Raw genomic sequence first — 12,522 nt, 5'->3', positions numbered from 1 at the left:
AGTAAATTATTCCAGTTTGTACAATGTAACCCGTTCTAAAATAATTCGTCACTCGATGACATAATAATTATAAAATCGATTTGATTAATAGTTAACAAATATGTAAAGAAGACTGGCAAAAGAATTCGTGCATTTGTACGTTAATTAACAGAACCTACTCGTAGTACATACATAGGCTTAGCATAGCGTCTCTTTAAAGTTTAAACAGAAGGAAATGCCTTGTCGCTGACGTATCGAACAAAAACGTTGCCTGATAAGTTACGTTTACTCTTTACAATGCACGCGTGTAATCAGCAATATATTCACTAGCTCATTGTTGACAGACGCTTAAGCAGTGGGTGCTATAATAGCTGAAACGATAGAAGCATCGCTGATCAAAGATCACTGACCTACACTGTGACGCAATGCATCGGCAACGTGCAAATGCAACCAAATGTCTACACTGCAATTTTCTTGCCTTTGTCTCATTCAAGTTGTAAGATATTATAGTTGGCAACACAACCGCGAACTATCACTTCCCGCGTTAGCAATAAGAATGCAATTTCTTAGTTTTTATGGCAGCCGTTAAAACCATCGGACCGATTTTGGTAAAACCCACATACAAGAATCTATTCAGAGAAGTGTATTCTCACAATATTGCAATGGTTTTCTTGTCAGTTAATATTGTTTGTAGGTAATTGTATGAGCAATCAAGCATGAGTTAACTACCTATTAAGATAATGACCCGATCTCAAAGAGACCTATTTTAGTGGGATGATGTTCGATTAATAAACAAATCACGTCATGTTTCCAGTTACAAAAATTCTAATAAGTATGTGGATACCAAGGTCAGTTAAGTCATTGTTGCGGTTAACGTTACTTGTGATATTGTACAAATAATCTCTGCAAGGTTCACGCAGCAATGTGGTCCTTAGTCTATTTTTAAACGCTTTACAACGGCATCGCATCACTACAATGTAGCCCCTTATATCTGATATAATAGGGATCTACAATTAGCAGCATTTATAGTATGAGCAGATTTTTTAAGGTCTCAAAACAACCTTAGTCAATTATTGATCAACAACCTTCGAGTGACAATGATTGTTTGAGGAAATTGGGCATAAGGATAGCTGCTGATGTAGGTTATTGCCAAACGGTTATCAAACTTCCTTGTTATTAGGGTTCTTTACAACTAAAAATGTTTTACAAAAATGAGTAACAACATGCAGAAAGTGTTGTCATATATACAGGAAAAATGGGAATACTTGATGTTTACAAGAATACTTTACCTAGCAAATGAATGAATGAATATAAAGTTGAACGATCGTCGCCAGGTGGCAGAATATAATGCATCCGCAGCAACATTTCTGTCGGATACATGTGCATCCTGACATATTTACTTTAAAACAATTACATCCTCAATAACTATAAAAACAGCATTTTATATTTACTTTCTGAAGTGCCTCCTAACTGCGGTTACAAGTTAGAAATGAATAAAGCTGCATTACAGACCGCACCTATCCAGTTTTACCATCTATGACGTAGCGTTACATTAGGTAGTACATTAGGCTAATCTAATCTGTAATGGGTATTATGGACGTCGTATTAAGTGCTATATTTAACTGAAGGTGACTATGCGTTTCACCTGAACCCTAACAGCTGCAAGACTCACCTGTGGCGCAGGATGCATTTGCACACGAGGCGTGGAATGCATCATGTGCATCCCAGACACTGAGTGCGAACCAGCATCCTCCAACTCGTCCGCCCAGGGAGGCTGGAGGAGCCTGAGGTCGGCTCGCTTCACTTCCACCATCTCTTTACACTCGCGGTCGGTGACCTGCAAATTGGAGATAATGACGTATGCTAATAGATAAATGGGTCTAATCTTCAGTAATGTACAAGGATCTAATTACGTAGTTTTATAAGGGGAACGACGAAGCGAAATAATTGTAACTTTATCATTTGCAATAAATAAAAACTGTATGCTTGATTATAATCATAATACGTAGTAGGCCACCAGCCAGAAAATCATCTGGCATCAATGGCAATCCAATGCTAAACGTAATCTTCCCCCAAGGAGCTAAACAAAGCAGCTTCCGCAACACTATCTTCAATTTAGTCCATCAAGGAAGAAGAGGCACTGCACTATATTTGCCGAGACATAAATCCTTAATTTTTAAATGACCCCTATATCAATAAAATTCCTGTTATTTGTCACCATAGGGGTCACTTAAAAATTAGGGATTGATGGTGAAAACGGGCATAACTCACCTGGACTCTGATCCTCCTAGGCGAATTGAGAACCTCGCACACGATCCCCTCAAGGAACACATTTGGCCCACACTCCCGGAGAGGGTCAGCAGTCCTCACCACACACGCGGAGCCGATCAGGAGATGGCTCATTTGCGGGCTCGCGTCACTTATCACATCGAACTTGTTCTTGCCGAAAATGTCACTGTACTCCACCGGGTCATTCTCCTGCCCGTCCAACTCCACTATCACTTTGCAGCCGTCCGCTTGCCGAATCACGCCCGGGATGTAAATGCCGCGTTGCTTGGCGAGCACGCGATGGTCGCGCCACTCGGACAGGTCAATGTTGGGGTAATGGATGGAATATGGCTTGATATCCGTCGGGGGAGAGGGATGTTGGACAATGGGGGAGGGTTGGGGGACAGTTTGAATGGTCGGTTGGTACTCCACTGGGAGAGGAGCGGAGATGGCGATGTTGTTCATGCAGTTGCGTTCGATCTCTTCGAGCTCTGAAGGGTCGAACTTGCGTTTCTTGGGCAGATTGCGGACAGGCGCCTGGGTCGCTTGCTGCGGCGGCGGCTGCGGAGCGTTACCGCTACTCGCGTTGCCGGGATTGGTTGGGTTAGCCATAGTTATGTTCGGCGTCAGGTTTGTGGACGACTGCGAAAGGCTCACTGTGCCGACGCTGCTGATGACCGATGCCGGTATCTAGAACAATGAGTTAAGTTATTTTCTTCCATTCTACACTACCTACCTACTCTACGTTTCTGAAACTTTGATTGTCCTCTGGTTCCCGACCACTTTCTGAAGGAAAACACCCCTTGTTTGGCTTCCATGTCTTGTTATGAAAGCATTACTGAGTCATATTGTTTAATCCAATGTTACATTTACCTTTACATACAAAAACCAAATTAAGCTACTGAATACATTCAAACCATGAATGATCGGATAAAAAATCCGAAACTTTGAAATGATTGTAATCAAATAAAAAATGTTATGATTACATTATCTGCGGCGAGATATTAGCTGAGGAAACTGAGAGGTTTCGTTTACGTTTTCCTCAACGATCTCAGGCAGCGGAGCGTGTCGTTACGTTAAGAGGTTACCTGATCATCAGTATCAGTAATGATCACTGGGTAACGATATTGGGGTGATACATAAGTACAAAACTGGAGCTCTCTTTATTCAGTAAATTAAACAATTGAAATATAAGAGCTTATGTATTATGGATAATGGATTGGACACAGACAAACCTATTTTGTAAATATTGACCCTGGAATATTGAGGAGTGTTCGACTGACAAGACATCTTGATGTATTAGTGGTAATACTGTTAGTTATGTCATCTCACATCTTCATCGGTAGATAGAGGATTCCCCATGATCATATTGGTATTTTGGCGTAGATGCTTTCGGAGCAGACAAAAGAAATTCAAATACAGTTATCCTTCCTCATACCATAACATCTATAGCTTTTATTAGGTCACGCCAAAAATGAGTTATTTACCCTCAACAAACTGTGAGTAGTTTCTTTGAATTTACCTATTTATTTTATGCGCTATACCTACACGTCATGAAATGTTTACGTGAATATGAAATTTTATGGAAATCAGTTGACTACCTCGACGACATCTTTATTCGACTATCAATCTGTGATTTTAATGATACAAAGAATCTGACAATGTAACTGAGTTTCTTACTTCTTCTTAGCACTGGCCCATAATATTATTGTCCTGAAGCATAGGGTTAAAATTATTTGAGTGGGACGTGTAAAACCTTTTTTGGGAAAAAAAACAAATGACATAACTTTTGAATTTCGAATGCTGTTTACCTGGTCATCGATGTCGTAGATCGCCGACCGGTAGTGGGGATGCGAGGGCGCGGGGGCGGCGGCGGAGTGCGGGTGGTGCGGGGCGCCGCCCGCGTGGTCTCGCTGCATCACCTCCGCTACCACTCACTCAAGCTTCGCGCCCCCACCACCTGGGAAAAACGATGGGCTGTTATAGTCTGGTCCGGGAGCACGTAGAATTTTGTCCAATGACCCCAACCCCAAGCTACCCATCCTTATCGCTCGCGCGTAATTATATTGCTGTCGCGACTGTGCGACGGGCGCCCGCAGTGAGTGTGCAAGCCTTTACAAATACAAATATCACCGTTTACGCATACACCTTCAAATACAATTAGTAACAATTTATTCGGTAAACATTATATTGCTTTGTCTGCGGGTCCCACACTAGGAATAACCTGTGTCGTGGGCACCCAGTGGTGCTATGTAACCAGTACAGCGGCGACAGATATAAACGCCTACAAGTCAAGTTAAGCTGTACACAGTAAGGCATGATTTCCACCAGTTTTTAGCGGAGAGGAGAGGTATCTCGTGTCATAGTACAAAATGCGGACCTGAAGACATAATTTCTTGTATTGGTTTAAGCTGATCTGGCTAGAATTTTTTTGTTGTTGTCAAAGTTGTAATAGGTACAATACAAGTAGGCAATATAAAAGCTTATTTATTTGAAACAGGGTTACAGAGAGTTCGGTCTCAATGCTAGTCTATTAATTATCGCAGACTTCAATTATGAAAATTATCAATCACAAGGTTAAAACTACGCTCTAGTTTGAACTCAGTTTAGACAATCGTTTCGGAATATAGGCCTAAGAATACGGGATCGCTCTATTACTTTACGATACGGGAGCTGCCCTATACTACAATGAACAATCATGTACCTACCTACCATCTTAACCCTAACTTCGAACTCCTATGTTCTTCTGATTAATTTCGTTGCGGATCCAATGACAGTTTAACTTTCCCTCCCCCGGGACAAACTTTACCTTCACTGGTTGGGTTTTTGTGGCGGTCAAACTGTAGATCATGTCTCCACAGGAGTTGCAGCGCGGTGGGAACGAGAGGTGGGAATATTCCCGTATTGTGTACGATAAAGTGGACAAATTACAACCGGTTTACAACTCCATTACAAAGTTGATTCATGTAAGCACGTCAAGATTTTTCATTTGAACATGTCTCCTGCGATGTCAAACGCCCAAGAATCCCAGGATCTTAAATCTGACATCGCAGTTGTTACAGAGAAGCGATGGCAACATAAGACAATGATTGTTTTTTAATTAAGTCTACACGCGTGTGTTGAAGTACTCATTCTAGTTCATGCATCGGTAGAGTCATATTCATTCATAGTGTTAACCTTTTATATTAATTAACTCCCAAGGCAAATAGTGAGTGATAGAACTTTCATTGAATAGGTAGTAGGTACCTATAGATTCCATCATCTCAGAACATCTGGGGGCACGGCAGTGCCCCCACCAAGTCGAGCTAAAAAGCGGCACGGCCGTACCATCCTTTTCTCGAAGCAATTCAGGCCATTTTCGACCGCCTGTAACTTCGTTGTGGATAAAACTAGAAGGCTGAATTTTCATTAGCTATGCAGGCATTGTAAAGACACGGTATATTTAAAATTTCATTCAATTTGAACCAGTAGTTTAAGAATTATAACGGGTCAAAGTTACTTAATTTTGTCACTCACTGACTGACTCACTGACCATCAAAACTCTAAGGCACTTCTAGCAGACCTAGAAGCTTCAAATTTGGAATATAAGTAGTGTTTGGTGTATGAATCAAGGAAAAACTAAAATATTTGGGGGCACGGTAGTGCAACCGCCAAGTCGAGTAAAATTTTTCAATTTCGGTCCAGTTTTCTAGATACATAACTGCTGTCTACAAAATACAAAAAGAAATGAGATCCCATCAAAAACAATACTTGTCAAAAAAACCAAGTCTCGCAACTCAGTTGTTCTACGGTAAAAAGTTGTGAGATCCATGTAATACCAAGTCCAGGCCAGGAAATCTTTAACGTTTTACATAAATATATTGACTTGGCCATCGCATGAAAACACGTGTAAATTAAATTATTTAGTGCGATGGCCAAGTCAATATATTTATGTAAAACGTTAAAGATTTCCTGGCCTGGACTTGGTATTACATGGATCTCACAACTTTTTACCGTAGAACAACTGAGTTGCGAGACTTGGTTTTTTTGACAAGTATTGTTTTTGATGGGATTATCTATTCTGGAGGCACCCCTATCTCATTTTTGAGTACAAAAGGGTGTATACCTAGTACCTGCTATGTTCATACCTGTATAAACAAATAAATTCTTCCTATCCTACTATAACAATACCTCACGGGGTTTGGGAAATGCCGGGCCAATCTTCGAATGACTAATAGAAACGGTACAATCTTCAATACTTAGTTGACTCGTAAACAAACAAATACACCCTTAACTTTAAGACATGACGGTGATTCGGTGTAATGCGATAGGAGCATATTCTGACATCATTGTATAATGCAAGGTGCTGCCTAACGAACTACTAACTACTAAGTTATTCATGGATATAAAAAGATAGACATACCTCGGCACAAAGCCCTACCCCTCGATGCTAAGTTTTTCTACGTCATAAATACGATCAATAAATACACCTTTAAACAATACCCCGTTTATAAAATAAACGAATAAGATTACATATCAATAGTCTCACGTGAACGTAACGTAATATTGGGACGTGTAAAAGCGCTTTTTTAAAGCCTATTTGCAAAAATAAATGAGTTTTATGAGTTTTTATGAGTTTTAACATCAAAGAAAACTCATTAAATGCCATTACAACTTGGCATTTAACATTAAATAAAATTAATGGTCGTATAAAATGATGTATAATGATATATTGGTCCTATGGTTAGGTAACATAAGAGCTAGCAACATCAGCTAAACCTGTCCAACTGGTCTAGAAAAAATCAAATGCCCGCGATGAGTAATTGGCATTAAGTGATAAAAACGAAACAGTAGTGTTTAATACAGATGCTAAAGTTTCTGTAGATACGCTATACAGACACATTTTACCTAACAGCTCTATACACGATCGTCTTTTTTTCAAACTTGGTCACTCGAAATGCATTCGCGTGGTGGCAACTGTAACTATTTTAGTTTAATTCAGAATAGATTTAGCTCAGATCAATAACCCGGGGCACAAAGGTCTCTCTCTTTGTTTCGTTTTTTATACGGAAATGGTAGAATATTTTATCGCATTGCTATGCTAAGTTACGGGCAGGACAAAAGGAATAACGCTGAGTGCATTATTTAATCCTATTTCTGCCGCTCTGGCTTAACTTCAAGTTGGTACGGTCATTTTATGTTAAACAGTTATCGGGTATTCCTGGAAGTAGATTACTTGCCAGTTGTTTTGCGAAACAGCTTGGTAATCTAAACAGATAGGTATGGTGCCTACTGTTTTTATTGCTGCTAACAGTAACTGGAACTTGAATAATGAGTACATTATGTCTGGTAATGACGTAAACACCCATCACATCTAGATTTCAGATTTACATAATTAAAAATATTACAGATGATCTGTTAGAGATCAAACGAATCTCCTTTTCGATTGTAATTAACCAAACATTAGTAACTGAGCACTTACAGGATACATATTTTTCCATAAATATAACGCCGAATTATCTGGTCAGTCGTCACAGTAAATAGTTTATTTAAAAATAGAATAATGATTGATAACTACAGTACTTCGGTGGGTGATACCAGCGAGTAGATCGTTTGAAGTGGCTTTCAAATAAAGGCTGATGAATAGACAGGGCATTAGTTACTACTTGTTTCTATATTTTCCGACTATGTACTAAAATTGCACGTTATAAGTATGGAGAGCGCCAGATTATTTTACCTTTTTCTATCGCATCTTCATTAATAAGCCCTAATATTCTCAAGTCTCTATCATCAAAAATAGAGTCATGGAGAAGAATAAATCGACTTATTGGCATAGAATACAGGCCTGAAATTCAGACGTACCTATCTACCTATCAGGTGTGACGTAAGCGAAGTAATAATGAATTTGTGACGTGGCTACGGCTAGACGCGATGACGGCAGGTGGAGTAGAGAATGTTTGTTTTTGTTAACACAACAAATGCATCTCGTACACATGCTGCCATGGGCAAGAGCAGGTTATATGGGACGACCACTTGACCATTAGCGGTGCATCTTAAATGAATGTCAGTACATTCATGGACACAACATTGATAAACAGCCGAAATAAGGCATGGTTCAGACACGTGAGATAACTGCGCTGTTTCTAGGTGTTTCTCATTGAAGAGGCTCTGAGGCGGCAACCGTGTCGTTACAGTTAGATGCAAATGAACCAGGCCTTATTTAGCTGCTAGAACTGGAAAGAGGAAATCGAAGTTCTAGCGATTCCTATCGGATGTCAGATCCTGATATTAACGCTGAGACAAGGGATAGCATCGGTGTTATAAAGGCAAAGCATCGCATCAGGTAAACTAGTCTAGAACCTAGAGATAAGAAAGAGAAAGTAGGTAGATGATCAAAGACAACGTATCTATGCGAAAGTTATTTGGCACAATAAGAATCAATGCCAATTATTAAGGCGCATTATTGGGCGACTACTTCATAAAGGCAGCAGCAAGCTGTAAGGACAACCACAAATGTCAGAAAGAGTTAGGGAGTTAGGGGAGTTCGCGTCTTCTCTGATGCAAGATAAACATAGGTATAAATAAATAAATACCCTTCCTAACTAACTTCTATTTTCTTCACATTAATTATTTAATTTTGCCCACAGCTTCCTATGGAACCACACGAAAGAGGAAAATAAACACAACTAATTGAGAAAGGGATAGTTTTCAGATGAATCATGTTGAAATTAATTTGTAAGTAGGTACATAATATCACATAAGTACTTAACCCAAATTTAAATTACCAATTAACTTCCACAAATTAAAAAACTTTTAAAGATAATATTGCAATTAGCAAAATAATGCATTATTAAAATTAAATAAATTCTAGATACTTATAATTAATTTCATAATAATTAGATGTATTTTAGACTGATTTGTTGTTTATTAGTCTCTTCATGCAATTAATTAAAGAGGTGCATTTATTGCCAAATATTATGAATTTACTGCACATGAAGATATTGTGCCATCTTATATCATAAATCATAGGTAAAAATACCAATGTTTAATTTGATATGCTTTTTTATAATAATAGAGGAATATGTCAGTTGATAAATAATTTTAATAAGTAAAATCGTTCAATAACTTTATGCCAATTATTACAGTTACACTGCAATACAAGTTGATGCTTTAATGTGTTTCTTAATCAGTATTATTTTGCTATTAAATAATAGATTAGGACATGCATGAGACATAAGTGAGTTGTAAAAGATTGCTATTTAAATACACTAGCCAACTCAATTAAAAAGAAATTGAATCATCATTATAATGCTACTGTTGAATAATTATTAACCTTACCTGCCTCCCCAACGGATAAGACAGCATTTGAAGTTTCCAAGTATTTTTGCACAATATCAACGAAAATGAACGAAATATTATTTTTACCAGTAAACATGTCCGATTATTTCAAAGATCTAATACGCTTTAATCGTGTAGTACTCTCTTCATTATCTATAGCAAGTTCAGACATGTTGCTCCTAACGGCCTTGGCTTGGTCCTAACCCCCACATGGACTAGCGTATGGACTCATACGACTTGTATGTGTGTGTGGACGGTAGACCTAGTGACTCATGAATTTCTGATAACCGCTAGCAATAAGATTTACATTATTATATAATGTTCTGAATAGAGATTAAGGAACATTATTCAATTTGGAACTTTTTCACTTATTTAATTGTTAATATTAAATCTGGATTTCTTACGAATTTCATTTTTAATATTTCCATTGCCACTTGAGTTGTAATTAAGTTTAGATAGTATCAACATCAGATAAAATTAAATGACAAAATAAGATCAAGATGTTTTGGTTAACTCATAATGAAATGAATATTTGATCTTATTTTGTTTATTCTCCAACTGAATTTAAAAACAAGATAGACTTTTTAACATGTCAAAAAATGTACTAGTTAATCTTCACCACCCACTCCTATCTATTTAGAACATGCAAAATACTATTATTTAATATGAAATGATGGAATTATGTGGATCTATCATCTATGTTTGTCAAGTAGTGTAAGAATATGCCAGTTTTATTTTGATTGAAGGGCTAGAGTTACTGACACTGAATTTTCAGCTTGATTGTGCTCTTGTATTGTAAATATGTATTTATTTTATTTATTTATTTATTCTAAGTAAAATTATTATAATATACCTACTTGATAATAAAAATAATCTGTAGTTTCGCCGGAAAAAATATCTAGGCATTTTGACATCAGACTGATAAGTATCCAGTGGCCGTGCGAATGAAAAAAATGAAATTTTAAAATCACCAGAAGTGGAGATTTGAAAACAAGTGCTTAGTTGTGCATAGGTATAGTGTAATCAGCTGATAAGGGGGCAGCGCTTAATGTAAGCAGTGCACACTCGCGGCGCATGCTTACGGACAAACGAAATCAATTATGTAGCTGGCCCAACCTGCGACACGTAGACCCAGCTAGCACCGTGGCCATACTCCTCACCTCACTATGACTAATCCAAACCCACCACACCACCACGACTGCGCCACACGATGCACAAAATCGAATACCATTACTTATTCACTTGCATGTTTATTGTCATGTGCGCCCTACATGCGCAGACATCGCCTTTTTAATTCCACTTAATATACCTACTCACCGTCGCTTTCCATTGTCCCGAATGCAACGCACCGAGTAAACAGTCCAACCACATAATAAAACAAAATGGAAGTCCGACTCGCCCGCACCGAGATGAGAAATTTTATGAGCGCACCGAACACCTCTCGAGTTGTAAAACGTTGTTACTATCCTGTCGTAGTATTTTAGCAGCCCCCCACCAGTTTATTATCTGCCGTCACCAGATCAAAATGATTCACTAACACAATGGATTAGTCCGAATAACACCAACAAATACCACGATACGCAATGTTAATGGCGATTTACACAAAAATTAACGTCCACTTGAAAATAATAATCATTGAAGCGTTTGACGTCCCAAGACACAACACCCACATCAAAAAATTCTACATGGCGACTGGCCTGGCCCAGCTTTCAATAATTTCCACTCGAACATATTCCCGTTTCACTCGTTCACCATTCATTTAATTATTTCTCAATACGCGTGAAAGAGACGGAGATATATAAATATTTCCTATGTATGAATAGAATCGGTGTTGTGAAGTGGTGTCCCTCCCCGGCGCTGGCCGAGACCGAGTTGAATGGACCCGAGACGCGCTCAACCATTGGATCGATGACGGTCACGTGACACAAATATGTCGCGCTTTGTAAACGCCCGCAAAAATTTGAATCGTAGCATTAGTTCAGTAACGCAAAGAAACAAATGACACACGGTAACGATAATAAAATGAATTTTTGATTCATTATATTGTTCACGATATCAAATTGAGGTGTAAATTATCTATTTTTACTCAACTTGCGTCTGCTAAGCTTATTACACCATGACAACACACGCATTCAAAGCAATTGAAATTTATTTTTTTTGCAAAAATGCGCAGGTGACATAATGATTGATAGGCGTGCCCAAAATAAAAACATTTGATCTTCATCACAACCTATGCCACAATGTACTGTATGTACTTAACTTACTTACCTATTCAATCACACATTTGGAAATCATTTTGTACACAAAAAAACTGAGGTGATCTTTTTTAACGAAATTACTTTAATGATTTCACAGAAGCTAGATTTTGACTTTTAGAAAGGTTTACGTCCTACCTAACTTGACTACCGACCATATTGAACGCCTGTTAAAACCTAGTAATGTATAAGTCCGCCTCTTCCATCGCATTGAGCAATTATTTTTTTCACACCCCTTGCACACGCTGCACCTGTCATTCATTCAATCGTGGTAGCCAAATTTTATGAGAAGCATGTGTCCGATAAATTCATTTTTTACTTGGAAAGCCATTTGGCGATATTTATTACTTACTTACTCCGACTTCCCATTCGGAATATCACCACAGGTATCACGTTGTTCTATTCCAACAAGGTACACTCAAGGCCTCTACGGGTTTATTTTGTGAATCATACAGTGGTAAGAAACCTGTCTACATACTGGTAATAGGCAGGAGGCCTAGGCATAGCGATTGCTCACTAATACAACACCAACGAAGACTTTTTATTGAAGAGGGGCTTTTCAGCTCAACTAAAAGTTATTACTTATTTGAACGCAAAACCCGGTGTGATTTTTCCGTGTAGGTCAGGTCAATTAGCGACCTTGGCCACAAAATCCGTCATTAGGCCTGCTCTAATGACATTATCATGAATTAATTATGTTAAT

General features: G+C 38.3%; 1 protein-coding gene across 1 annotated transcript in view; it reads right to left on the bottom strand.

Moving 5' to 3' along the window:
- Positions 1–11,432, bottom strand: part of cic (Putative transcription factor capicua) — a 45,265-nt gene extending 33,833 nt beyond the window's left edge. The window contains exons 1-4 of the mRNA XM_028300605.1: positions 10,882–11,432; positions 4,059–4,207; positions 2,251–2,937; positions 1,652–1,816 (exon numbers count right to left, since the gene is read on the bottom strand). Of these exons, the coding sequence (XP_028156406.1) occupies positions 1,652–1,816; positions 2,251–2,937; positions 4,059–4,166 (960 nt within the window). The 5' untranslated portion in view covers positions 4,167–4,207; positions 10,882–11,432. The remainder of the gene's footprint in view (positions 1–1,651; positions 1,817–2,250; positions 2,938–4,058; positions 4,208–10,881) is intronic.
- Positions 11,433–12,522: the final 1,090 nt, after the last annotated feature.

The sequence above is a fragment of the Ostrinia furnacalis genome, unplaced genomic scaffold (assembly GCF_004193835.3).
Source record: "Ostrinia furnacalis isolate ACB-3 unplaced genomic scaffold, ASM419383v2 OfSCF0767, whole genome shotgun sequence".
Taxonomy (NCBI): domain Eukaryota; kingdom Metazoa; phylum Arthropoda; class Insecta; order Lepidoptera; family Crambidae; genus Ostrinia; species Ostrinia furnacalis.
This window is presented reverse-complemented; position numbering and strand designations above follow the sequence as displayed.